At 36.4% G+C, this 25,566-nt stretch overlaps 10 protein-coding genes across 10 annotated transcripts; 7 read left to right on the forward strand and 3 right to left on the reverse strand.

Annotated features, from left to right (window-relative positions):
• Positions 1 to 485: 485 nt before the first annotated feature.
• Positions 486 to 2,521, forward strand: C04B4.2 (EF-hand domain-containing protein). Its single transcript, NM_001392860.1, has 5 exons — positions 486 to 726; positions 775 to 1,055; positions 1,110 to 1,248; positions 1,297 to 1,978; positions 2,038 to 2,521. Exons 1-5 carry the CDS (start codon positions 526 to 528, stop codon positions 2,157 to 2,159), a joined length of 1,425 nt encoding a protein of 474 aa, NP_001379115.1. The 5' UTR covers positions 486 to 525; the 3' UTR covers positions 2,160 to 2,521.
• Positions 2,522 to 3,000: 479 nt separating this feature from the next.
• On the forward strand, positions 3,001 to 4,491 carry lips-2 (LIPaSe related). Its single transcript, NM_001322635.3, has 9 exons — positions 3,001 to 3,129; positions 3,182 to 3,272; positions 3,319 to 3,500; positions 3,558 to 3,696; positions 3,740 to 3,877; positions 3,924 to 4,001; positions 4,072 to 4,153; positions 4,200 to 4,276; positions 4,321 to 4,491. The coding sequence occupies exons 1-9, from the start codon at positions 3,029 to 3,031 to the stop codon at positions 4,456 to 4,458; spliced, it is 1,026 nt and encodes a 341-aa protein (NP_001309445.1). The 5' UTR covers positions 3,001 to 3,028; the 3' UTR covers positions 4,459 to 4,491.
• Positions 4,492 to 4,863: 372 nt separating this feature from the next.
• On the reverse strand, positions 4,864 to 5,559 carry C04B4.5 (uncharacterized protein; the record flags this gene model as incomplete). The annotated part of the gene is made up of 1 exon (NM_077649.1): positions 4,864 to 5,559. The coding sequence occupies one exon, from the start codon at positions 5,557 to 5,559 to the stop codon at positions 4,864 to 4,866; it is 696 nt and encodes a 231-aa protein (NP_510050.1).
• A 2,484-nt stretch (positions 5,560 to 8,043) lies between these two features.
• On the forward strand, positions 8,044 to 10,604 carry C04B4.4 (Anaphase-promoting complex subunit 1; the record flags this gene model as incomplete). Its single annotated transcript, NM_077650.3, has 6 exons — positions 8,044 to 8,050; positions 8,704 to 8,921; positions 9,037 to 9,296; positions 9,352 to 9,490; positions 9,538 to 10,243; positions 10,333 to 10,604. The coding sequence occupies 6 exons, from the start codon at positions 8,044 to 8,046 to the stop codon at positions 10,470 to 10,472; spliced, it is 1,470 nt and encodes a 489-aa protein (NP_510051.2). The 3' UTR covers positions 10,473 to 10,604.
• A 1,163-nt stretch (positions 10,605 to 11,767) lies between these two features.
• Positions 11,768 to 12,747, forward strand: W06D11.1 (uncharacterized protein). The gene is made up of 3 exons (NM_001375154.2): positions 11,768 to 12,000; positions 12,048 to 12,221; positions 12,319 to 12,747. The coding sequence occupies exons 1-3, from the start codon at positions 11,770 to 11,772 to the stop codon at positions 12,514 to 12,516; spliced, it is 603 nt and encodes a 200-aa protein (NP_001361827.1). The 5' UTR covers positions 11,768 to 11,769; the 3' UTR covers positions 12,517 to 12,747.
• Positions 12,748 to 13,251: 504 nt separating this feature from the next.
• Positions 13,252 to 13,935, reverse strand: W06D11.2 (RNase H domain-containing protein). Its single transcript, NM_077652.5, has 3 exons — positions 13,742 to 13,935; positions 13,604 to 13,696; positions 13,252 to 13,544 (listed from the first exon to the last, which is right to left on the reverse strand). The coding sequence occupies exons 1-3, from the start codon at positions 13,847 to 13,849 to the stop codon at positions 13,386 to 13,388; spliced, it is 360 nt and encodes a 119-aa protein (NP_510053.1). The 5' UTR covers positions 13,850 to 13,935; the 3' UTR covers positions 13,252 to 13,385.
• Positions 13,936 to 15,887: 1,952 nt separating this feature from the next.
• On the forward strand, positions 15,888 to 17,220 carry W06D11.3 (uncharacterized protein). Its single transcript, NM_001383657.3, has 3 exons — positions 15,888 to 16,102; positions 16,293 to 16,505; positions 16,961 to 17,220. Exons 1-2 carry the CDS (start codon positions 15,896 to 15,898, stop codon positions 16,503 to 16,505), a joined length of 420 nt encoding a protein of 139 aa, NP_001369913.1. The 5' UTR covers positions 15,888 to 15,895; the 3' UTR covers positions 16,961 to 17,220.
• Positions 17,221 to 17,338: 118 nt separating this feature from the next.
• On the forward strand, positions 17,339 to 18,487 carry W06D11.5 (NR LBD domain-containing protein; the record flags this gene model as incomplete). The annotated part of the gene is made up of 2 exons (NM_077654.1): positions 17,339 to 17,647; positions 18,353 to 18,487. The coding sequence occupies 2 exons, from the start codon at positions 17,339 to 17,341 to the stop codon at positions 18,485 to 18,487; spliced, it is 444 nt and encodes a 147-aa protein (NP_510055.1).
• A 40-nt stretch (positions 18,488 to 18,527) lies between these two features.
• dot-1.3 (Histone-lysine N-methyltransferase, H3 lysine-79 specific) lies at positions 18,528 to 20,060 on the reverse strand. Its single transcript, NM_001346618.3, has 7 exons — positions 19,922 to 20,060; positions 19,753 to 19,876; positions 19,562 to 19,708; positions 19,307 to 19,515; positions 19,000 to 19,250; positions 18,825 to 18,931; positions 18,528 to 18,746 (listed from the first exon to the last, which is right to left on the reverse strand). Exons 1-7 carry the CDS (start codon positions 20,020 to 20,022, stop codon positions 18,744 to 18,746), a joined length of 942 nt encoding a protein of 313 aa, NP_001333541.1. The 5' UTR covers positions 20,023 to 20,060; the 3' UTR covers positions 18,528 to 18,743.
• Positions 20,061 to 24,069: 4,009 nt separating this feature from the next.
• Positions 24,070 to 25,398, forward strand: phf-32 (Zinc finger PHD-type domain-containing protein; the record flags this gene model as incomplete). The annotated part of the gene is made up of 7 exons (NM_001368531.2): positions 24,070 to 24,148; positions 24,197 to 24,301; positions 24,538 to 24,647; positions 24,777 to 24,879; positions 24,922 to 25,025; positions 25,152 to 25,237; positions 25,283 to 25,398. The coding sequence occupies exons 1-7, from the start codon at positions 24,146 to 24,148 to the stop codon at positions 25,396 to 25,398; spliced, it is 627 nt and encodes a 208-aa protein (NP_001355360.1). The 5' UTR covers positions 24,070 to 24,145.
• Positions 25,399 to 25,566: the final 168 nt, after the last annotated feature.

Genomic DNA, 25,566 nt, shown 5'->3' on the forward strand with positions numbered 1-25,566 from the left:
GAAATTTTTGTCGATTGGGAATTGTTTTTGACAAACAGAAATTGCCGCTGGCCCTTGTTTAAATGCTCTTAAACTTTAATTTTTTTGTTAAACTATTTTAGTTTAATAAATTTCATTGGAATTAAATATTAGCATCATTTACAGGACAAATTCAACAGAAATTATCCGATCCGCGTCGCGTCGCAACAATACTAGGCCTACTTTTTGAATCAACACTCCCCTCTTTTCCCTCCTCTCTTTTCCTCATTTTCTATTTGTCTCTCCCTTTGCACAGTCTCTCCGCTAAAGGGAGGGGGAGGTGTGCAAGTGCGCTCTCCTAAATTGATCTACTTGCGGGAAATTTCGCAACTTAGGAAATCGACCCCACTCATTTGTCATCATTTACACAGGAAGGTGCGCGCAGTTGTTTCTTTTTGCTTTTTTCTCTTTCTTTTTTCATTTTTCTTAATTTTTGATTTACATTTAGCAAATTTTGAACATTCCTATTTCAGAGCCATTCTCTCTTACTTGAATCGTGTTTTCAAAATGCATTTTCATGTCAACAATGTTGTCACTTCTTCGCAAATCGATGATGTTCTTGTCAAGATTTGTACTGGACCCCTTTTTGATAATGGGACGCCGTTCATCACGTATGGCTGTGTGCTCCATTTGAGCTCTGAACGAGGAATCATCCGAACTTTTGATGAGAAACTGTGCTTGTTTGAACTCAAGGATTTGAACATGGATGTAAGAGAGTTTAAAAATTGAAAAGAACAATTAATATTATGTTTTCAGGGTGTTGTTGATATGACTGACGTTTTGCCTCTTGGATGTACCTTGAAGTTTTTCGCTACGCGACAAAATCACCATACGTTCACAGCGAGTAACGTGAGCCCAATCTGTGAACCGGCTGCTCAATTAATCTTCCTGAACAGCACGGAAATGAATGTCATCACTCCCGATTTCACTTCTACTGGCTCCAGCAATCATTACTCTGTGGAAAAGGAGCGATTTGCCTACGTGAGAATTCTCGAGCTCTTCCAGCAACAAGCTGTCCTCTCTTTGCCACTGAGCAGGTAAGCATTACAGAATTGATTTTTGAAACTCTCTCTCTTAAAATATATTTTCAGCATGATAAGTGAGTTGGGCAAGTTCGGTGAAGACGATGTCTCTCAATACATTGGTATTTCGGATGAAGAACGTGGCATGTTCATCAAGCGTCGCACCCATCTTTTCACTGTTGGATGGAACGATTTGGTCACTCTTCAGGTTTGTTCACAAATTTTGAAATGAAATAGCATATTGTTTTTTTTTCAGAGTCCAGACTTCTACCAGGCGATTGTTCTAATCCTTTCGTACATCCTTTGCAACGGAGGTGTCACATCAACTGAGAATGTCTTCGAGTTCTACCAGACCGATAACGTGCCGCTGTCTGTTCGTCAACGTACGGGAAGTGACATGAATTCCTTCCGGGAAATTATCGATTTTCACTCGTGGGCGTTCACTTTATCATCTCACGGTACCTATGTTTCTGCCAAGAGAAACTTGCCACATTTCGACTACATGTCCTTCTTCGAAGGAATTGTGTGCACCGCAACACCACAACGACATCAGAAGAGTAAGCTTCTCAAGCACCCACCAGGATTGCAAATTCCACTGTTGAATACCAGAGCACAAGCTCTTGGGCAGGCATCCATGCATCAGCAACAGCAGGAACACATTTCTAATCCGTATCAAGGATATCAGCCATATTTGCACCGTGAAGATATGACCAATGGAATGAAGAAGCCAACTGGGACTCTGATCGATGGAGCAAACCAAAAGCATTGTTTTGGGATGCAGGTTTCATCACCGGACCGGAATGCTTTCGAAAAGCCATCAGTATTTGGCCACACATGGGGTGATGTGATCGCTTTCAATAAGAACTCTGCAAACTTCTCACGTGGAATGCAATCCAAGAGAAGATACAATCTCTCCTCCATGTTCAGAAACCTGAAGTGTAAGTTTTCTTTAGAAAATAGTTCATCGTTTTCGTTCATCGGCTTAAATAATTTTCAGATTCTGGATTCCGCTCATCAATTGACTCCACGTCAAGCTCCGACGATTCTCAATCCTTGGATAATTGCTCGACTTCTGGTGTGAACAACATGCTCATTGGTTGCGGTCCACAAATGTATTAGATATTTTTTGAGCTTGTATTCTTTTTGCCATAGTGCCAATTGTCCGTAAATTTATGTTCCCATTTTTTACCAAAAAACTCCCCGTATAGTTTTATCACACCAACCCTATTGTGTTCCCATCCCCTAGTTTATTGATTGCCGGTATCTCCTTAGAACGAGGTATCAAGAGTATTGCCTTGCTTCTTGCTTCTCATGATAATTATTAATCAATGACCCATATAATAGATTTGATTATAGTATTAACTGAAATTTATAATATTCCCTTCTCCTTTTGTTGCCTTGGTTAAGCATTCAAGTTTTACATTTGTCATTAAAATGTTCTTTCTATAGAGTTTTGAATAAAAACTGATTTCAGATCGAATAAGAAAATGCGTTTTCTGGAAGTACGTATTTACTTAGATTGGACTGCATCAGAAAGCGTTAAAATCCGATTTCCGAACGGTTAAGATGTCCCTACGAGGGACGCCATTTCTCTAAACCACGCTTAACCTCTATGGAAAAATACTGTATATTCCCGCAATCTATGACCGAATGAAGCGGTCGTTTCCGTGGCATCAAATTGATGACTTCGTTTTTACAATATTTTGTTGTTAACAAATTATCGATTTCTGCCACAGAAAAGTTGTTTATATGTAGTAGTGTTTGCTGTATTTGCGGCTCGTCACAAGTTAACCACGTCGGATTATTTTTCAAGTATTCCTTATGTTTTTCTTTCTTATTGATGTTTGTTCTTGAATGATTTAGGGATGGTTCAAAAAGTGGTTCCATACGTCACGTGATGCCTAATCGAATTAAAGACGTTGAAAGCAGACCAAAAAGTGTTAGCTCGTCAGTCTCAGTTCAACGTTTCGCTTTCATATACATACACCATGAAGCCCGAAATCTATGTTTTTATACTGTCATCATATCTCTACCGGTGTTTTGCCATTGTTGGTCCTATCACAGAAGATTTTGTGCAATACTTGAAAGAGTGCGTTTAAGGGAATTACAGATAATGAGAACTCTTATCAAATCAAATTCAGAGTGGAACATACAAATTCCGGGTTGCTTCGCCACGTTAAAAGTTTCGATCACACTGGGTCATTCGGAGGGAAAAGTTTTCCACAAGAAAAAGTAGAAACAAGAATAGGTTATTGAAAATAGAAAATTTAACTTTCAGGTTAAACATTCACCAATTGTATTCATTCACGGAAATTCGGATTCTGCGTTGAAATATGGTAATGATCAATATCAGTCCGGTTGGGACACAGTTGTCCAGTATTTTATGGATCGTGGATATACGCTGGCAGAGCTATATGGAATATCTTATGGTGACAGGAACATGACACAATCTGTTTTTAGGTAGAAAATTATACTACACATTGACTTTGGTTCTGTAAACCTAGAAATTGATTCTAGAGTTTTCAACTGTCAGGACCTATTGCTCCATCGCCAGCTTCTTCTCTCAGTTTTAGTGTACACCGGTGCCCGACATATTGACATCATTGCTCATTCAATGGGAGTAAGCATCGCACGGGCAATTATCCAAGGCGGAAAAGTTTATATTTTTGAATACTTATTCTTAATCAAGGAATTTGTAGTTCACATCAGAGAAAGAATCGTGTGACCTTGGTTCAGACTTTTCATCTTTAATAGGAACATTCATAGCAATTTCCTCTGCAAATTATGGAATGTGTTCATGTGAAGCTGGCACGGCTTTTCCAGCTTGTGACAAAGAAGTGATACGAAAAATTAACCCATTGGAGTATTAATTCGAAGTTTCAGATTGGTTTTTTCCCGGGTTATTGTCCAAGACAAAACTGTTCTTCTCCAAGTATTAAAATTGGTGCTCAATGCTATAAGGCAAGTTTTGAATTGATAACTTTAAATTGCGTTCAGGAACCAATTGGAAAGCAAAAAATCTTTTCTTCAGACAAAGTACTCCAAATTTCTAACAAAGCTCAATAAAGTTCATAAAAAAGAAGCAGAATTCATAGCCAGTATTTGGAGCAAAGGTAAAACCTAGAAATATCTTTTGAAACAAACATCAGAAAATTTCAGATGATGAAGTTTTTCTGAAAGGGAATCTAGTTTGGGGAAAACAGACATCATTGGTCCCAGGCAGCAACATTTGGAAGGTTGAATTTCATTTGAACAATAATTAAATTATATTCTATTGCAGGAGTATCCTCAGTTAACACATATGGAAACTAAAACTGAAACAGCAGCGGACCAATTTAAAATCATTACTTCAAGATCTGCTCCGTCAGCGCAAACTAAAAAATCATATGCGAAAAGAAAAAACTGGAATTTTTATTGACAGAATTGAATGCATAAAGATTTATATCACTTTATAGTTTTTGGTAGTTCAAGCTCATTGTTCAAATGAAAAGTTTTTCATGTTCACGGTGTACTTCAACTTTTTTTTATTCGTTAATTTTTAGGTTTGTATCAAGATTTTGTTTCAACCGAGTATTAGCGTACAGCAACTTTTACAGTTTTCAGCAATCAAAAATTTTTAGATTGGACAATTTTGGCAACTACCGATGACAACATCAAATAACAATTACATCTTGAAAAACAGAGACACTCTGAAAGAGGCCAATATCTCACCTTAAAAGAAAGAATAAAAACGATTGTTTTAAAAAATATGTACATATGAAAAGTTCCACCCTAATCTTTTGGCAACTTCGGAAAAAAAATTCCAAGTAGTGACACTTTGCAATTAAAATTCATGATCAGTTATTATTTTTTTTTTTCGATTTGAGAGTCTGGACCAAAAATCAGATTCGGAAAAAAATTTGAGACTGCAAGATTGAAAAATTGAGATTGTACAATGTTCACTGTTAAAACTCGATAATGATACAAAACTAGAACCGAATTCTACAATATCTGCAAACAGCGTTTGGAATAAGGAAAATCCAAACAGTGTGGAATCGAAGTAAGAGATATGGTACTCTGCACTGCCTTTCCTATCTACGGCTCCATATTCTGCGGCTCCTCTTCCTCGACATGTCCAAAATTCTACAAAACCAATATGCAGTTTTTTAGAAATTTTAAAGAGATTTACTTCCAAAAGACGACGAATGAACTGATGCATCTCCTGGTCCCAATTATTCTCTATTGGAACTTGCAAATTTTCATCGTTTTCAGCTTCATCCTCCTCCTCACTTTCATCAACAAAACTTTCTACATCACTTTCTTCCGAAATATTGTTAACTCCCTGATTCGGTTCATTCATTGCCCATAAGAAATTTCCCATATTGAATTCTCTATCGTTTGTTTCGAATTCAGCCGGGAGAAGCTGTTGAAGAGGTTGACGAGTTCTGTAGTGATAGAATACCATCTGAGTGATACCCACATCCGTTTCAATTTCATCAGGAGGTACGTTTTCATCGTTGAATTCTTCGTAGTCTGACATTTCTGAAAAAATGCTTCAATAATAATGTAATTCAAATTTTCAGCGAGTTGTCAATAAAATTATTTAATCAAGGGAACAAAGTGAAAATGTCAAACAATAACCTACAGAAGTTTAGATGACAAATCTTTTGCGTAGTTTTACAATAAAGTTTTATTTTCGGTTGATCTGCAGGATGTAATACAAAAGTGTGTACGGTATAATCTACTAACGCGGAATTGGTGTAATTAAATTTAAAAAATTTTTAATCAGATTTTTTGCTTGAAGTTTAGTTAAGAACCCAATTTGTTTATTTTTTAGAATGTGTATCCTAGTTAACTGAACTCGATACTGTTAAACTTGACTTCGGCCCGTTACCAAAACGTATCCATATAAACATGCTTCAAAAGTAACGACGAAGCAGAAATAGTGAAACGGTTTTTGTAGCTAATAACAAAGAGTGACTTAAATTACCATTGAAAACACTTAAATTACCATTGAAAAGAAAGAATGAAATAAAGAAAAAATGGGTTTTTTTTCTAATTCTAGAAGAATATTGGCCGACTATTTTGGATGAATCATATGGTGAAATGGCCAGATAGTGTGGGGCAAAGGTGCATGTAGAACTGTGGACAATACAAGTGGAAAATGAGAGGGAAAAGGAAATGGAGAGCATGTTGCGACAAATGAAAACACTATTTTTGTTCCACAACAGATATATAAGATTACCAAATTGTAGAGCAACATACTGTTTTTCTAGTGCTTTTCTGGAATTTTGACACAAATGTAAAAAGTTTTTTTTTTTTGAAGTAAGAAGTTTCATTCTGATATTTGTTCATTTGCGGACATGTTGGGAATTTTACGTTCAAAACTCCCAGAACCGTTCGTTCTGTTTAATGCAGTTTGAGGGAATTTTAGATTGTACATTATGTGAGACCTCAAGACTATAGAAACTTGTAGGATTAACTAAAAAAAATGACACCAAACTATTTTCTTACCGCTATGCTATTTCGTAGATCCCGAAAAATACTCTGGCCACATCGAAGTTTATAAAAAAGCATACGGTGTCTCGTGGCCTATGACGAAAAGTGTCTCCACCCCACTTCTCTAGCAATCGAGTAAAAGAATTGGAGGAACAAACAAAAATAGTGTCATTTTTTCCACCTCGAAGGACAACCACTTTTGATGAATCATTAGGTGATTAGGACAGATAGAAAAAAGAGAGATCACGAGCAGAACGGAAAACAGAAAAAAATCATACAGTAGAATAATTTATGGAAGCTTACGACTGCTCTCACCTTCTTTTTTCTCTGTTGATCAGCATTATTTTGCTTAATTTTCGTTGCACTAAGGTTTTCTCATTTATACAATTAGTCTAGAGTTTAGTATTGCATGCAATTTTATTTTTCAAATGGTCATTTTGAGTGCAAGTCTGGTAAGGACTTCAACACTAATAGGCAAAGTACAGTAGTTATCATTCAAGGAACAATATGGATTGTTAAAACCTCTCAAACCCTCGATTTTTACAATTACCATAAACAGCACCATATATCGCAACGTAGTTCACAAATATCTGCGATTTCTTAAACACACACCCTGCCCCAAAAAGTCTGCATAGAGTTTGAGGAACCAGATGTGCTTAATAAGAATGGCCTTCATTTCGAAACAAATTCAACACATGTAGTCATTCGTGCTGGATTTTTGTTTCTGTGTACGCGCTCGTATTTTTTTAACATCATTTAATTTCAGTTTTAAAATTCAATATGGGATAGCTTTTCAATTTTTATATTGTTTTAATTAATATTTTTCATATTTAAAAAAACTTCAGATTCAAGAACTCACTTTGATAGACTTGGAGAATATGATCTCATGAGTGAACTTTCACTGAATCTTAAATCTCAGAATATGAATTTTTCTAATCTGGTGATGTAATTTTCGAAACGTTCGGATAATTTTTTGGCAAATTTATTTGCCTTTATTTTTGTTACATTCCTTTAGAAGTTAAATCAAGCTGAAAACTTATAGAAATGCGGTACTTAGCGTGCACGATATGAACATTAATTTATGCTCACAAGAATTGACGCAAAAAAAAGTCATGTTATGTTGGAGGAAGTGAAATCATACGACTAATTTTTGTCTGACAGAATGTTAATTTTAATTTTATTTTAATAATGCTCAATATTCGTTTTTCAATTATAATGTTTTGTGCCATATCAACTAATCACTGAATTTTCCTTATTTCAAAACGACGGTTTAGACTGTCTTTGTTGTATTAGTCATCAACGGGATGAAAAAACAGATTTCGGTATTTTCTAATTTCAATTTTGATCAATGTTTATCTTTTTCTAATTTCGCTGTTCTCAAGTTTTTCTCAAACATTTTTTTACACGTTTAAAACTTCAGAAGCCACTCTTCACATTTGCAGGAGCTACTGATTAACTGTCAGTTCTTGTCACTATCTCTTTCCAGGCTCCGTTCTCCGGTTATCCATTTTCACGAGTTTTATAGATGTCATGTGAGTGTAGCCTTAAAACTAGAAACTATATTCTCGCTAATGTAACGTAGTTTTTGCGTGGTTTTCACAAAACTAATCTGAAATTGTCGCTAGGCTAAATAACACACCAAAAAAAGAATAATTGTAAGAATTGTGATTTTGAGCGTTTGAAATTGCCGACGCCATGTTGAAAATTTTAAGACGGGTTATATATAAATTTAAATATAAGCTATTGAAGTGTTAGTTTGTAATTTTTTCGATTTTTTTCGTTCAAAGTTTGCAACGTTGCAGTACTATTTTTGAATAACATCTGAGAGCTGGAATCAACTATAAGTAAAGAAACTAATTTTCTGTGAAAGCACATGATCGATAGTGCAGACATGATCTACAGTTTCAGCTATTGCACCCGCAAATAGAGTAGATATTTCTTTTATTATTATTACACAAAGGTATAGTCAAAATAGTAAAATAGTCGCAGGTAAAATAGGTGGAAAGTTTTTCTCATGATAGGTCCAAAATAAAATTTTACCCGAGAATCATATTTTTCTTAACCAGAAAAGTAATCGAAAGCGTGAAGCAACTGTGATAGAATAAGCTAGGATAGTTCAAAACTGAAACATTTGGTAGAAAAAGAGGAAAATGACAAGATGGTTTGATAAATATTAATTATTCAGTAAACGTTCCAATAACACCTGACGGGACGTCGAGGTCCGGAAGGCGCCAACTCAGCGTCGATGACGTTCTTAAAACGATTTGTAGTGCAGGACATTATACCGTAGACATTCCCATCAACGACTTTGGCAAAATTGTTTTTCTCAGTCCTGAAAGAGGAGTTATTCAAACTGTCGATGGTGAAATGTGCTCATTTGCAATTGTGGATTTACGCATGAATGTAAGTTTTTTCCGTACCATCTTTTGCACGTTTTAAGGAATGTTTTATACAAGTAAAAACCAAAAAAAATTAAATGTAAGATTCTAAAAACACAAATGCCATTCGTTTCTTTCAGGGTGTGACTGATTTGACAACAGTTCTGCGTGTTGGGTGTGTTCTAAAGTTTTTTATTATCCGACAACTGGACAACACGTTTATTGCAACGAATATTGGCCCGGTTTGCGGACCTGCATCAGAGCTTATCTTCTACAGAAGAAAGGAGGTGTTCGTTGTTGCTCCAGAATATCATTATTTATTGGAAAAAGAATGCATTGCTTTTCTGAGACTTTTTGTAATCTTCCTGGAACATGGTACTTTCTCCTTATCAATGAGCAGGTATTTTCTTTTTTGAACGACCGGAGTCGATTCAAAACGAATTATTTTTTGACAGGATCCTGAAGGAGTTGGCCAAATTCAATGATCATTTTCTCAATGAATATTTGGGATCTTCGGATGCAAAACGTCGAAAGTTCATTGAATGTCGGACTCACTGGTTTCAAATAGGATGGAACGATGTTGTCAAGCTTCAAGTTTGTCATCAATTTTTATTTTAATGTTTCAAAAATTTTAATTTCAGAGACCAGATGTATATGATGCAATATTCATTCTCGTTTCCTTCGTTCTTCGTAACGGTGGTGTCACTACCATTGAAAACACATTCCAACTCTTCCAGAGTGATTATATGCCTCAGTCATTCCGGCAGAGAACTGGAAGCGATCTCAATTCATTTGTAGGATTTCTCAATTCGCATACCTGGCTCTTTGCAGTATTTCCATGCCACAAGTATGTCTCAGCTTCGAGAAACTTGCCATATATTAATTATGAGGCATTCACAAAAGGAATAAAAGTACTAGAAAAAGCATCAGGACAGCATCAATGCCCAATGACCTCTTCTTTCCCGGTGGAACTGTCGATGACGTCGCTGAACTCAAAAGTTTTCTCAAATGGACTTGAACAGACGGGGCCTGATCAAAAATCCCAACTCAGTAAAAATGGATCGCCTAAAATCAGATTCATGGAAAACACGACTAATAATGTTACCCGGCTGGAGTCGGCAAACTCCATTTCAAAGAGACGGGAAGTCATTATGCATCCACAACACTGGTATCCGGTTAAAAATGCTCCGCGCTCAAAGCAAAATAGTAAGCAATCACTCAAAATGACTTCGAACAAAATGTTGGACCTCAAAGGATTCTCCATGAATGATCCTCCAAAGTCTCGATTCGCAATAGCTAATCAAAACTCTGAAGGACGTGCATCACCTGTTCAACCAAAAAATACAAGTAAGTACATATGTATTCACTATATATGTGACAGTATTCGAAAACTTCTCTGCCCATTTATGTAATCTATTAATTAATTGTTTTTTCAGATCCTGATGTTTATCGTGTTCGCTCATCGATTAGCTCCATAGGAAATTCCGAAGACTTTCGATCATTCGATAGCTGTTCCACATCTGAAGTGAACGATGTACTTCCCGGTTTATCTTCTCCAACTAGACAAGGAAAATAATTGCTCTTATTTCTATACAAAAACGCTTCTTCCAATCCCTGATTTACAGTCAGACTTTCCCTGTTCATTATCTCCAAATTTTTGGCCTTTCAAACATGCCACGAGATCCTCAAATGTATTATTTGTACCAGCAATGTTGACTTATGATTTCAAATGTAAAAATCAATTTTAGAACTAAACTGATTAATTGCTTGACAATAATCATCTATTGAATTTATGTTTCCATTTACTTTCAAGTTAATAAATCAATCAATCAAGGTGGCAAAGGGCAAGAGGGAAAATTATTCACTCATTATAGTGTCTCTGACAAACACAATTGATGTTTTGATGAAATCCATATTTTCCGTGAAATTCTACTTTGTTTTATTTTTTTTATTTCAGAACTATTATGTCGAGCACAAAATCTGAAAAAAAAAACATATTTTAGACGCATTTGTGTTTTGCTTGAAAACCCCTTCTCTCTCATTTTTTGTTTTCCTGTAAAATAATTATCATTGTCATGGCCGCGGCCGCGGCCGAACTTCTGAAGTCGGTTCATGTGCGCTCCATTGAGAACATGGCGGGCACCCTGCACTCTCTTGTTGCGTTGCGGTTATTTGCAAAAGGTGTTCTCACGTTTTTTTTTTTTGGATTTCGCAATCCAACTTTTGCCTCATTTTATTGAATAATCGCTGCCACATTTGCATTTTTGTGTTTCATTGTCAAGCTTCAATTCATTTTTACTGAAAAACAATAAAACTTCGTATAAAAGTTTTCAAAAATCTTGGGCAAATGATTTTTACCAACAAATTGCTTTTTCCGCTTCCTGCTACTCTGTCGTCCCCTTTTATGAACTGTTTTACAAGTAGTTTGCGGAAGATTATGATGCTAATTTAAACTTCCTGACAATTTCAATCTATCTAAAAAAGTTTAATTGTGTACTCCCTAACTTGTCCGCATTGAGAAAACAATTGATTAAGCATGAACATCCACTAAAAATCAGCAAACTTTTGGACCAATTTTATACATTTTGGAATTTTGGAAACTTGATTCGAATTTGCATTTTGCTGGCGCATTTCAGGTTGAAACAAACGCGAAAACAAGGTACACAGTGTTCGTCAACGACTCTTTCCTCTCTTCTCCCCTCCTTCGCTTATATGTTCACTCTATCGCCCACACACTTTACTTGCACTGTCTGATGTATCTTTTCTCTTGCTTTGAATTATGTGGATATGCGGCTCCGTTAACTAAACTCTCACCTTTTTGTTCATTTTGCTCTTTAATCATAGTTTCACTCTACATGCCTATATTTTCAGATATGAACACCCGAAGTCAGTTGGTGGCCACAAGCCAACGTTTGCACAAGGAATTGGAGCCAGATAAGTCGTACCCCCTCCCACCGTTGAGCCATATCACAACTCAGCCAGAATGGACAACTGGACAAAATGTTGTTGCCACAATTTACGTGCACAACATTGGTGTGAATGGTAGAGTAGGAAGACTCTTCTCACCGGTCGATATTAGCATTTACCTATTCAAAGCTACTTTGGTGAGTTAGTTTCTATAACGTGTTAAGTTTCAAACAACGCGTTTCAGGCTGAATTCATCCATGTACTCAAGGGATTCTATTCTGATGATTATCCAGCGGTGTTCATTGGAAAAGAAGGCAGCATCTACTATCCATGTGACTCATTCATTCCACATCTAAATAACTGCCATTTGATGCATTTGACAGCCGAGAAACAGCACATTTTTGCTAGGGTGTATCAGGTAAGCTTTATTACTTCCATGAAATATTCGAATTCATTACCAAAATTGAATGAAGCCATGAAGTACAAAAGCATGTTCGCAACGCTTCATTTTTCAGAATGATGACGCAGGCTGTAACAAGGCCCGAGAGGCTTTGTACCAATATCTCGACCTTATTCAACCATGGGACTTTCGTGAGATAAGAGGAGATGAAAATGTGAATCGCTTCAATGGAGCAAATGGTATCGAAGGAGCTAATGTGGAAGAAGTCATTGACGATGCAAACGATCACGCCGCTGATCCGCCAAATCAATAAGGAAGGATTGGTGCTTACAATCAAAAAAAGTTTTGACGTCGACTTTCCTACAATAAAATGTTTCCCCCGTTTTATGGTTACCTTTATTTTTCTCTATATTTTGCCCCTGTGATGTGTATCTCCACGTGACTTCTCATGATTTTTCAACCCTTTTTGTGTGCATTTTCATCTTCGCTCACCTTTTTAACTCCAAGTGCTCACTTATGTTTTATTATATGAACGGGTTAACTTTTTTATGAGTAATTAATGTTACCAAGGTTGACAAAGAACAAAATGGAAAATTCGATTCTGTTTGAAAATATGTGAATATGGTTCAGCATTTTTCGTCATTTGTAAGTAAAGTAGTCATAATGATTTTATTTGCAAAATTTCCTGAAAGCCATGAATTAAAATCTCGTTATCAAACTTGGCTTATAAATAACTGTCTAGTTGCAGAACGAGTAGCCATAATGTTTTGGTTTAAAGTCAATACAAATGGTTTTGTGTACAAACAAACTCACAGCGAAGTACAGTGGGATTTGTCAGGGGTTCGTGCCTACTGTTCTATTTGGCAGGGGCTATTCACGTTTAGAACACATACTTATTCTGGCTAAAATAGCCCCAATTCACCAGCGCAGGTGACGTTCTGAACTGCAATCTTGGAAAAATAAGAAAGATAGCACAATATTGTAGATGTGGATGTGCAGTGCACTGTTCAAATTACTCATAGTCACCTTTAAACTAATCGATAGAATTGTTTGATGATAGTTTATTAGTGACGAACATGGGAGTTGGCAATCAATAATTATTAAACAGAATGTAGGGAGTCAAACGGTGGAAAAACGTTGTAACAGGAAGAATAGTATGCTAGATATTTACAAATAAAACAGTTAAATAGGGGATGACAATTTGCACATTTCAGCTTCCCAGTGACGTAGGTGTCCTTCGTGTATTACAGCCGGATCTTCTCCGCGTACAACAATTCGAATGATCAAGTCTTCGAGATATTGCATTGACTTGAATCCGCACTCGACTTGTTGCCGATTTTCCTGAAAAATTATTAATAAGTATCTGTATGGGGAATGGAATGTATAACAATAGAACTTACTTTTGTATGAGGTAGTTTGTTAAGAGCAATAATTGAGCTGAGGGAGTCAAATATAAAGACCACTGTTTGGTGGATTGCGGGGTGGGCAACTCTCTGTAAAATTGTATATGCTTTGTTTACAATTGAATAAAAACATACCGGATTATCAAAGAGTTTGTTGAGACATCGCTGCTTTCCGTAAAGATGACGAACCTCCTCGTCGGTGAGAAGAGTTCGTGGTACCGGATTTGCTGGAACAGCAAACATTGTAAGACAAGTGGGCGAATAGTGTGAATGACAACTAGAAAAGGGGTGAACTGAAACAGAGCGTTCGACGCGTCAATCAACACACAAATTTTACCTTATGGGAAGGAGCCCCTATCGATGTTTGATAGAGGACAAATGTCTGGCCGAGAGAGTGAACTGCGAATAAAAACTCAAATACATAAGTGCAAAAACCGTAATTTGGAAAATTCCCAACAATATTACATTTTTTGTTTTAATCTTCAAATTTTGCTTAATATTAAATTTTTCAGAATTACTCGGCAAAACGTCGCAACTTCATAGCAAACTCCTGCAACTTAATAAAAGCATTTATATAACTTTGTAAAAAGCTGTTAAGAAGTTGCGAAAACCAACGGGATTGTGAGCGAAATTTAGCTTTACATCTGCTAAGAAATAGCAAAAGTCGTCTGAAAAGCTGCAAAAGTTTGCTTAACAGCTAAAATGCATAATTGTTGATAAGAAGTTGCAAGAGTATGCTATGAAGTTAGGCCGTTTTGCCGAGTAGTTTGATGTCAGGAATAGTTAAAGAATTTAGCCCCAATCCCATGTGTGCACGTTTCATATGTTGCCGCGTGTTTTTATAACACCATGTTCACATTTGAATGAGTAAAGTGGTAAAGTTTAAAAAAATAATTTTAAAAAAATTGGATGTTTAGTTTTGAAGAATTTATCTTGTTTGGAAGTAGCAACTAATTTTTATTGGCAGCAAAAACTGAACGTTCAGTTAAATTTTGAACGGTGGATGTTGAGTTAATGTGTGTTTATTTTTGTTCAGACATAAATAAGTAAAGTGATGAAGTTAAAAAATAAATTACACTTGAATTTCAGTCAAATATTTGTTAAATGAGATTTGTGCGAAATTTTAAACGTTCACAGCCGAACTCTGTAAGTGAAGAATTCAGAGTAAAATTTCCCTTTCATGATACTGTTCATTATTCCAAATTTGCACAGTCTTATGAATCAGCGAGCAAATCATACTACTATCCTAGACCTAAAATCTTTTCTGGAAACAACTTGTTTGTCATGCTCCTGTATTGTCATTTTAGTAAGTCTAAAACTCTTTGAATTCTAAACAGTATTAAACAACCGCAGTAAACGTAAAGCTCTTCGCTGTTTGATTTTGTTCCGATCCGTCCATTCGTGTTTCATGATCAACGGTAGCGCCTATGTATCCGGATTACCATAACTAGACTGGAAGATTTTTTGGTCATGCACGTAGATTTTGTTGATTGATTCCGTAATCAAAATGATTTTTTTCAAGAGAATTTGTGTCAGCATATGCACTTGACACAGAGTTTAAGAAATGTTATTTGAAAAAATGTATGGCATTTTCACAGAGAGGAAATCAAGAATGTACATATTGTTATAATTCACTTTGAAATGAACATTTAGGAAAATAACAACAAATTGAGTTTTCAACTTTGTTATCAGGCAAGTGAAACTTGTAGATTATCCAGTGGTCACCAAAGTTGCCTGTCATAAAACTTGAGTAACTGGATTTTAAATTTTGATACAGAACTTGACGGCACGAAATTGGTACTAAATCGAATCTGTTCGACTTGGTCGAAAGTTATTACAAAACTGTGAAATAATGTTCAAAAAATACTCAAATTGCAGAACAAATTGAAACAGGCAACGTGCAAGGGAAACCGAGGATGTACTGTGAGTGATATAATTTGTATCGACGCGCGGCCCCTTTTTCCATTTCCACAACCATCATTTTTCAAAAATAAAAATTCACAATTTTCTTGATTTTTTTATGAAACATTACGGAACAAATGCCATTAAAAAAAAACATATTTCTAGGCCTGTATTTTTTTTCCCGGCATGCAGTGGAGCGCATATTGATTTTATTGTTTTGATGACTAATGCCCTACCATTTCTTGGCGGCATTTTTTGAATTTTGATTTTCTCTCGTTCTATTCGAAGAACATTGACCACATTTTTCTTTGTGGCAGCTGTTTTTGGTGTCCTCTATTAATTTTTTTTGATTATAATATTTTGTACTAAAGTCTTTCAGATTTCAACATGGTTTATGGACTACTCGAAGACTTCCACGGCGAAAAACCATCCAGAATCTTCAGACTCGGAACCAAGAAAGAGAAGAAATTCCAGAAAAAGGACACCCTTCGTCAGGAAGTGCTCAACTCTCATTTCCTTGACAATTTGCATATCTATGTCGTTCGAGAACGCAAGCTGAGGAGAGAAGAAAGACAGAAACGTCGTGAATCTAAGGTTAGTAAAGTAAAATTATCGAAGTTTGTAGTCTATAAACATGATAGATTTATGTATTGTTTAAACTGATAAAATGAAAATGCTATTTAGCGATTTTCAGTCAACAAAACTACCACAAAATTTTCATTTTGAATTCTGAAATTTATGCATAATATTTAAAAACCATCCTTACTTGACAATTCATTTTTAGGACTCTTCAAAGCAACATATGGTCACTGAGAACATTGAAACTGTCGACGCCGAAAACGAGCAACAGGATGGAGAAAAAATCGCATCGAACACCGGCGATGCTCCAAATATCACACATCTGGTGGACACTTCTAGCTCGGATATTGCTGGTACTACCGACAGTAACAACAACAACGACAAGAAAACTGAAGAGCTGCCAGAAGAAAAGATTTAGGTCAGTTTCCATCTGAGAAAACATTAAAAATTGGAAAAATTAAAGGCTCACTGTTTATTGTTTAAAGAATTTTATATAACACTTTTACTACAGTACCGCAGTTATTCCGATTTTGGCCCCAAAACTGTTAGACAATTACGCCGCTGGTTAATATTTGTTGTTTCAAAGTTCAGAATTAAAATCAGCTGAAATCTTCATTGAGTTTTTGAAAGTTTAGCTAACTAAGACTACTTTGAAAAGTAGGAAACACGGAGAGTAAGGACGAATAAATTAAATATAGAGATGTGGTATCATTTGAAGTAGTTCGCCCACGTGGTACAATTTCGAAGAATGTTTTTGAACGATTATTTACAACTTTAGAAAATGAAAGATTTTCAAATTATAACTGAAATTAGTAACTTTTAAAATATGTAATGTAAACCCGATGTGGCAATTACCATTAATGTCTATTTCAGAGCCAACATCCACTCTACGATGCTTGACGTACTCTACCAATCCATTGCTCTGTGCCATCAACACAATCGTTCCATCAATTTGCTATGCTATTATATATCTATAATTTTTCAACCCGTTTATTATGCACCCATTTTACAACTCTTCCCGGAATGTTTTCTTTTTCCCCGTTTGATCGATTGCTTTTAAAAATTACTATCACATCATTTATCTCACACTTTTGGTCACATTTAAAGGAATTGATTAATAAATTGATATAGTTCTCAAGAATGGTTTAATGAATCATAAAGATTATTTTTAAAAAACAAAAAAAGTGGGATCAAGTTGAACAGGCAGCAAGAAAATGGCAAAATGTTGATTAGCGGTTGATTGCAAAAATAATGGCTGAACTTTGGGAAGAGGAAAGAAAACTTTTTGAGGAGGAAAATAGCAAGAGAGAAGAAATGATAAAATACGCAACACTCCGCGATGTAGATCGACAACCAGTTCAAAAAGTCATGGAGGAAATTCGTAACATGTACTGTAAACTGATGTCATGTTTATCACGACGAGAATCTTTTGTCCTACAGGAAGTAAAAGATCGACAAATGCTCTTGAAAGTTGGATTAAAAATTTGCAATGAATGGCTCCAAGAAGGCAACAGCAACAGACCAACACCATTTCATTTGTTGAAACCTGATCAGCAGAAGGTAGGTAGGTTATTTGTCTGTAGCATGCTATTATGCCTCAAAAATGAGTCCTGAAACATTTTAGTTTCAACTAGGGTTTTCATGTCGGCCCTGCAAACGCAGCCCTCACGCCGCTCTCACGCCGCGATCCGAAATCTTTATAGCGATGCCCGGAACCCAAAAAGTGTCGGACGGAAAGCCAAGTTCAGTTTGCACCAAATAATGCAATATGGTAAGGTACTATTTGTTGCTCCGCGTTTGTGCACGCGCATCGCTATAAACGTTTCGGCTCGCTGCGCGAGATCGGCGTTTGAGGCGCCGACATGGGAACCCTAGTTTCAACGAACAAAAACCGCATTTCCACTATTAATATTGCACCCATTATTCGACTTTGACAGTTCATATCTCAGTTGTCGTTTGTGTTATGCAAAAATTGTTATAATATTATACAAAATGTTTGTTTTCTTCTATAGTTTTGTAGTTAATTTTTATTGATATCTTTAAAATTACTGAGACTTTCGAAGTAGCGTAGTCAGGTTCAATTTTTTTTTATTTTTCCACATAGTAGGTTTAAAAATCCAGTCAATTTTTTAGTGCAAAATTACCATATATAGTCAATTTCTTCGAAAAAAAAACCAAAAACATTATTTGTCTTTTCGAAACATATTTGTAGAACACTTTTGTAGATCATAATAAAAAATAAATCTAATAAATCATACATTTCAGAAGCTCCTCCATGCTACAAAGATGCTTGAATTTTTTATCGGGTTGACACCATACGATTTCGATGCACAAAAGACCGGAGACTCACAACAAGAAGCAGTTCAAAGACAACGACGACAGATAACTAACGAACAGTGAAGAACGCTTTAGGGTGTTTAGACATAAAACGATGTGGTTAAAACAAGAAACGAATTTATGAAACCAACAAGTTTGATAGTACAAAGAGAAGACGGTTGGTATCCGGATCAGAACAAACGAAAAACAAAAAGGAGGCAACATAGATGGTCATATTGAGGAGGAGGGAAGGGGGAGATCCTAATTGAAAAATAACCGAAAACATTATTAAATGACACGTGATAGCAGATGGTGTGATGAATGTAGAAGGCCTCGTTGATCACTGAAATGAATAGTTTAGATTTTACTTAACTTTAATACCCAGAAACCCCTAAAATCGAACACAGTAAAAAAAACTAACCTTGTTGCGATTGATTGTAGTCAAGTAGAATGGCACTTTTCTACTTGTCCACGATACATTGTTGTCAACGAGATTGAGAAGAGACTCATCCGAGATTTTGACGAAATCTAAAAAAAGTTGGAGTTAATTACTGATATTTCCCATATAAAAGAGAGTTCTGAAGTATTTAACTTACCATCGGCACGACGCGAATTCGTTTGACGAGCACGACTTGGGACCAGCGGCTCCGAGGATATGATTCGAGTTCGATCCTTGCAGCCCATGAGGATCTCTTTGAGCTGAAGCTTCAGCTCTGGATCGAAGCGCACATTGTTTGCGAGGATGACGGTGGCCTTGGTTTGAATCTCTCGGATGACGGCCGGACTCGTGAATGAGCCATGGATGAACCGGGTTGCGTAAACCTTCTTCCCGAAGTGGTTGAGGAGTCTGAAAACGAACGAATTGATCACATCGGAAATTATTATGAACAATTCCCAACTTACCGCTCATTGAACTCTTTGTTCTTTTCGGCAATTTCTGCCAAATTATCCATGAGCTCAACTCCGACGCTCATCTGAGTTCTTGCGTAGGCAGCAACAAAATTCACCAAATGACCGATTCCACTTCCCAAATCCATGAAATAGTCGGAAGGACCCATGTTGAGTTGATCCACAAAGCTGGCCATTTGTGAACAATGGAGCTCTCCGTACACCTTAAAATAATTCTTTGAGAAATTTTAATTTCTCTGAGAAACTTACTGTAGACGTTCCAACAGCGTAGTGGCGGAGCACGTTGGCGTCTGGCACCGAGAAACGATACGCAAGTTCAGCGAGTTTGATCGCAACTGTCAAAGAACATAATCTAGTTGACGTGATCTCGTGATGCTTTGCAGGGACTCGTGAAAGCTGAAATTATTTATTTAGTATTCATATGCAAACATATGTCATACCACATCAGGATGCGCAAGTTTCAGATTGAGTGCATCAATATACTGGGAAAACTTGTCCGGGTTACCAACGACTGCGTCAGAAGGCAGGGGAACCTTCACGGCATCAAGAATCGGCTTGTAGATTCTGAAACAAAATCCCAGTAACTCAGCGTTTGTCCAGAAAACTTACTCCTCGAACATTTCTTTGACTGTTTGACGGAAATGGAGCGTGTTTGGAAACTTGAACTCAGCATTTCCCTTTCGAGCGCTTGACAAGTGAATGACTGGCATCGTGATTTCAAGTGAGCAGAGATTTGGTATTTCTGAAAATTTTTGATATATCACAATGAATTGTTGTGAGAAGAGCTTGAAGATTAAGTAAAAGATGAAATGCTAGTGTTTTGCAGTGCGTTCAGTGGTATTTTATATAAGTTAAACTAACAGTACACTTGGTGACTCTACAAGGATTTATTATAGACAACTAGTAACACTAATAGACAAGTAACGCAAGAACATAAAGTAAGAACTGATTCGGGAAGTCCCTCCAAGGTTGGCAAAGTGGTCCACGTGTCCAAGGTTGAGTTGTTCGTATTGGCGTGGCAAGGTCATGGCGTGAATGTTGTTGTTGTTAGATTATCTTGTTCCTTGTATGCATCCATCCGGGGTTCACGTCGCAAATGGTTCACGTGGTTGTTCTTTGTTAGCACTGACTGTTGGTTGTTCCTTGAGCGATGGTGATAGAAATGCTCGGTGTTGTTAGCGTCCATTGTAGAGTACATAATTATGCAATAATTATAGAATAATTATTGAGTCGTGAATAATGGAGATCCTGCTCCATGCTATTCGCGACAGATAGAGCAACAAATGTAAATCCGCGGGAAACTCATATTTCCAATTGAAATAAGTTATTTTTACGGACTAAATTTGGTATTGGGTGAGTGCAGGTAGAACATCAGAAAAGTCTCATGTTCCAGAACTGCCACCCAGTATCATTTATCCATCTAGCTTTAAGCTATACCAATTCAATCTTTCACTTTTTCAGCTCATACTCATAATTCAATTCATTTCCAATCATTTTTTTCCCAATTCATGCCAGATCAATTCCAATCCTTTGATTTTCCAACTCATTCCAGATCAATTACAATCCTTTTCTTTCCAACTCATGTTTTCCGACAGGCTCAATTTCAATCCTTTTTGACTCAACCCGTTTCATTCCAGGTCAGTTCCAATCCTTTCTTTCCCAATTTCAGTTCTTTGACCAGTACAATTCCAATCCTTTCTGTCTTAGCCCGTTCAATTCCAGCTCAATTCCAATCCTTTCTGTCTTAGCCCGTTCAATTCCAGCTCAATTCCAATCCTTTTGTCTCCCAACTCATGTTTCCCAAGACATGCTCAATTCCAATCCTTTTGATCCCAATAAATCTTCACAACTTCCAGTTCTTCTCTACTACACCTTATGCTTCCACCATCTTTCGATTATTTGATATACTACAACTTCCAGTTCTGCTCTCACACCCATATGCTTCAACCATCTTTCAATTCTTGGATATCTTGCTCAGATAGTTTGGAATGTTCACAAGTCCATACTATCTGCTCGCCATGATTTGCCATTCATGGACTCTTCCTCCCTCATATCTAGGTTTATGCGGGGAGGGAGTATTATTAAAACCACCGAAACACGGCAGTGTGCCATTTAAGAGACAGTTCTTTTCAACCGAACTCTTTTTCATTCTCCAAATTCATTAAGACATCTCGGTGAGCACTCCCGTGTCTTTTTCTTACTGCAAGTAATTTTCTATCATTTTGTGACTATTCTCCAGTTCTGCTATCTCGCCCGCATGCTTTGCCGTTCATGGAGAATCGAACTTGTCGGATCAAAAAGCTTTGATCCAGAGGCGGCCGTCCTACCGCCTCGGCCACACGTGCAGCCGGAAGTGGGGGTAGATAAAGCTGATTTGGACAGGAAAAAGCTATTTTGAACCAGGTTGCTGGAAATAGTTAAGGTTTGACTGATGAATATTTCGAAAAGAATTGGAAATTGGTAAAACGTGGAAACCTGAAAAGCGACGCTTGGTGATATGAAAAAATTGAATAGAAGCTTCGGAATACACATTTAGTTGGAATAAGTGGAAGAATCATCCTGAATGACAATATTAAATCTCATATTTACGAGCTGGCAATTTTTAAAAACGAAACTTGACAGTGAAAATTACTACACTTCTAGATGTCTCTGTTTGGTAATTTTTCAGTTTGACATGCCCAAATATTGGTGTTTTGCTATTTTCTGCAGCATTTTGCTACCTTTTCATCAGAAAAATCGGATCACAAGTATGATTGTAGCAGAACAGTGTTTATTGTTTCATTGCAATATGAAATTTGTCTTGTTGCGAGAAACAGTGTATTGAAGAAGGATGCAATATGTAAATGGAATGAGGCATGGGAATTTGAAATTGATTCATCGCTTTGGTTTCATATACCGTCAGATTTTTATTCTGTGCACGTCAATAATTTTTCTCTTATAATATTTCCAAGATTCATTCTTCATCACTACAGTGTGAAAACTACAAATCAAGGTTTAGTTTTTTGGCAAAACATACACTGTTACGTCTTACTCTCTACCCAATTTGAACAATTTATAGTGTTTTGTGGGGACTAAATCGTTATACTTTGTTATAAAAATTCGTGAAATGAGTTCAGTTTTGTTGGATTGTGTGCATCGGCTCTGAATTTGGATTATAATGCATACTACTAATTAGCACGCTGTCTGACTCAATTTTACGGAATAGTTATCATGCACTGCCTCATATTAACTTGCATGAGTTTGCTTTACTTTAAATAACGCCACTATATTGCTAGAAAATTAAATTTTGAAAAAGACTTCATGATTTCATATTTTAAACGCGTTTAAACCCGCATCTGGCACCATCTGAAACACCTCCATTCATTTCCATCTGTTTTGTTGTTGCCCCCAAAGGGACACTGCACTTCTTTTCGTTTTCCATATTTTCTTACAATTATTTTTGCCAGTTAGCATCTTTTGAATTTTTCCTTCCAACATTTCACTTCCAGCATAATTTCTTTCAGTTTTGTCCTACCATTCCGAGTAAGGCTGCCATTTATGACCTATTAGGTCGCCCTCTTCATTTTTTGAGGGCTTATTTTGGCGTTCTCTTTACAGAAAACTTCAGCCTCGGGTGCGAATTTAGATGCTATTGATCCAAATTAATGTATCAAGTTTGAGGACTTCGGTAAAAAAAACTTGGGAAGAGGACATTCTATTTAACAACCCTAATAATATTGATCATAGTTTACTATTGGAATATATGTAAATTTAATGTTCTAAAATGAAATTTCCCACTCTATTATTATTGCCAATATCAGGGCTTCAATATTGCGACTTGTTCTGTATTTGAAGTCGATCGCTTGTTTTAATTGCAATCCAGTGTCATCCTTTAATGTCTCGATTACGCATATGAAAATTTTTGTTAATTTTGGTGTTAACGTATTACGGAACAATCAGTTCATGAGAATGCCTACTTTCAGGCGCAAAACGAGCAGCAGCAGAGAGAGCGTGCGGCAATTAGAGATTAAGGTGCCTTCGCTACGAGATATTCCCGCGCCAAAACGGTAGGCATTCTTATGATCTCATGGTCTCTTAATAGGTCGGGTGTGAACCAGAAAACAATTATGGGCATCCCAGGATCTGCAAACCATAAAAGTGGCTGCGGGTTGACTCATTACTATCGCTAATTTGTGTTTGTAATTATATAATATGAGATCTTCCAAAATTAAATTTATTAGTAACTATAGCAATATTCAATTTTCTGTGCTTCTCGTTTGCTCAAGTCGTCATTATTGTTTTGTTGTAGTGAAGTACGTGCACCACGAGTTGTTATTGCTTCAAAAATTAAGAATCAATCTTCTCTAATTGGTTTCTGGTTTGTGCTTTGTTGTATATAATCATGAGTTTCTTTCAAAATAAGATGACTTTCAGCAGCTTATTTTCTAATGATTGGAGGGTTTTTTCTTTGACTACTTTTTTAAGCTTTACAATTTCTGAAGATAAAATAAAACGTCTACTAAACTACAATTTCCGTTTAAAAAAAAACTTTGTCTAATTAAGGAAGATAGATACATTGCCTACTATGTTGCTTGATTGCTTTATGAATTTTTTATAATTGATTCTTAAAAATAGTTTGCAATTCTTCTGAATGTAACACATACCAAATGCATATTTTCATTCTCCTATTTGGAGAAAAGTCTTATAAGATCTTTAGAAAAAACCTTAAAGCTTCAGAGATACTCTCATATAGCAGAAAAACAAAAGAAAGTTCAGTGCAGTAATAACGTTCCAGTGGCCAAATCGAAGAGAACCCCAAATAAAGTACCGCCAAAGAAACCTGGAAATGAACTTATGGTTTATAAATTAGCTTTTAGTTTTGCAACTTATGCATTTCTATTTTAGGAAATGGATCCAAAAATGAGAGGAGAATGCTCGTCGTCAGCAACATCCGAGCCTGACGATCAAAACTGGCTGTGGCCGGAGCAAAATAAATGCGGCATGTGTGCAGTTAGTTTTTTTAAGTTCAAAAATAACTACAATTTTTCATTCGTAATGTCGATCGTTATATACTTTTGAAAGACTTTTTTTAAAATATTCATAAAATTATTAGAACTTTGCTAACAATTTAATTGGTTTGCTTTATAATTTTAACCATCATGGCTGACACTGTATTTGCAATCGAAAAAAGTTTTAAACAAGTTTATTTCCGCAAAGATTAAATTGTTAAATTAATATATTTTCAGGATGGCGGAACAATTATATGGTGTGAAACATGTCCTGCTTCATTCCATGCCTTTTGTCTTGGATTAAAAACCATTCCGGAACCGGAGAAGGACACGTTCATTTGTCACAGGTGCAAAAACCCTCCAAACAATAGGAAATTATTTACACCAAAGTTATGCGTTAATTCATCACCGGATTGGAAGGATCGCATCAGAAATGAAGCCAGAAAAAACTTTCAATCAGCTATTTACATTTACAGAGACAAAATAAGTAAAAACAATAGACTGGCAGTACCATCCGAGGGAAAAGTTTTCATACAGAACGTTTTCTTGCAAACTATGGGGATGTTGAATCCTATGAATGTAAGTTGACTTTAGTTATCATTTTGAGCATAAAAAATTCAGACTAAAATTCCCGAAATAGAAGCATTCCACGAGACGATAAACGTTGCAAACACCGACATTCAAACTTCGACAAAGAATACCTCGCTTGACGGCAAAATTAAACAGTATGTCATTTAACCACTTTTTCCTAGTTGAAATACTACATTACATATTAAAATGCAAAATTTTAATAGATAACTTTCTGAATTATAGTTGATTATCATGTCGTTTTTGATAAGAAAATATTCCAGATATAGTGATTTGGAAGAACGTAACCTGGACATTTTCATCAAATGCTGCGAGAGCATGCTGGAACTCAGAAAAATACTGGAAGCTGGTGTGTAAAACTATCGTTGATTTTCATAAACACATAAAATTTCAGAAAACCTCGATTTGCTTCCGAGAGCTGGAAAATGTGGAACTAAGAGAACAACAGTAGCTGCTACACTCAAAATAATAAAACTGCGTGGCGTGTACTGCAGAAAACCTCATATTTAGGCCCCGCCTTTTTATCGTCCACTCACGGGGAAAAGGCAAAATTCGGGGACCAACCAATATCAGGCCGCCGACATCCTACGGGTTCCGCGCGCCGCTATGTTTAACTCGTTGTGGGCGCGGCAAGCTGTCTCCGCCCGCTGCGAGTTAAACATAGCGGCGCGCGGAACA

Source organism: Caenorhabditis elegans, chromosome X, assembly GCF_000002985.6.
Source record: "Caenorhabditis elegans chromosome X".
In the NCBI taxonomy this organism is placed as follows: domain Eukaryota; kingdom Metazoa; phylum Nematoda; class Chromadorea; order Rhabditida; family Rhabditidae; genus Caenorhabditis; species Caenorhabditis elegans.

Excerpts from the sequence above, each read along its gene's own strand:
- W06D11.3 (NM_001383657.3), top strand. The coding sequence starts at position 15,896 with ATGGTTTATGGACTACTCGAAGACTTCCACGGCGAAAAACCATCCAGA. Across the intron at positions 16,103-16,292 it reads AGAAACGTCGTGAATCTAAG|GACTCTTCAAAGCAACATAT; the intron begins GTTAGTAAAGTA and ends ATTCATTTTTAG.
- C04B4.2 (NM_001392860.1), top strand. The coding sequence starts at position 526 with ATGCATTTTCATGTCAACAATGTTGTCACTTCTTCGCAAATCGATGAT. Across the intron at positions 727-774 it reads TCAAGGATTTGAACATGGAT|GGTGTTGTTGATATGACTGA; the intron begins GTAAGAGAGTTT and ends TTATGTTTTCAG. Across the intron at positions 1,056-1,109 it reads CTCTCTTTGCCACTGAGCAG|CATGATAAGTGAGTTGGGCA; the intron begins GTAAGCATTACA and ends ATATATTTTCAG.
- dot-1.3 (NM_001346618.3), bottom strand. The coding sequence starts at position 20,022 with ATGCCAGTCATTCACTTGTCAAGCGCTCGAAAGGGAAATGCTGAGTTC. Across the intron at positions 19,516-19,561 it reads ACGCTGTTGGAACGTCTACA|GTGTACGGAGAGCTCCATTG; the intron begins GTAAGTTTCTCA and ends AATTATTTTAAG. Across the intron at positions 19,251-19,306 it reads AACAAAGAGTTCAATGAGCG|ACTCCTCAACCACTTCGGGA; the intron begins GTAAGTTGGGAA and ends GTTCGTTTTCAG.
- W06D11.2 (NM_077652.5), bottom strand. The coding sequence starts at position 13,849 with ATGTTTGCTGTTCCAGCAAATCCGGTACCACGAACTCTTCTCACCGAC. Across the intron at positions 13,697-13,741 it reads ACAAACTCTTTGATAATCCG|AGAGTTGCCCACCCCGCAAT; the intron begins GTATGTTTTTAT and ends ACAATTTTACAG. Across the intron at positions 13,545-13,603 it reads ACAAACTACCTCATACAAAA|GAAAATCGGCAACAAGTCGA; the intron begins GTAAGTTCTATT and ends ATAATTTTTCAG.
- lips-2 (NM_001322635.3), top strand. The coding sequence starts at position 3,029 with ATGAAGCCCGAAATCTATGTTTTTATACTGTCATCATATCTCTACCGG. Across the intron at positions 3,130-3,181 it reads TTTGTGCAATACTTGAAAGA|AGTGGAACATACAAATTCCG; the intron begins GTGCGTTTAAGG and ends AATCAAATTCAG. Across the intron at positions 3,501-3,557 it reads ATGACACAATCTGTTTTTAG|AGTTTTCAACTGTCAGGACC; the intron begins GTAGAAAATTAT and ends AATTGATTCTAG.
- W06D11.1 (NM_001375154.2), top strand. The coding sequence starts at position 11,770 with ATGAACACCCGAAGTCAGTTGGTGGCCACAAGCCAACGTTTGCACAAG. Across the intron at positions 12,001-12,047 it reads ACCTATTCAAAGCTACTTTG|GCTGAATTCATCCATGTACT; the intron begins GTGAGTTAGTTT and ends AACGCGTTTCAG. Across the intron at positions 12,222-12,318 it reads TTTTTGCTAGGGTGTATCAG|AATGATGACGCAGGCTGTAA; the intron begins GTAAGCTTTATT and ends TTCATTTTTCAG.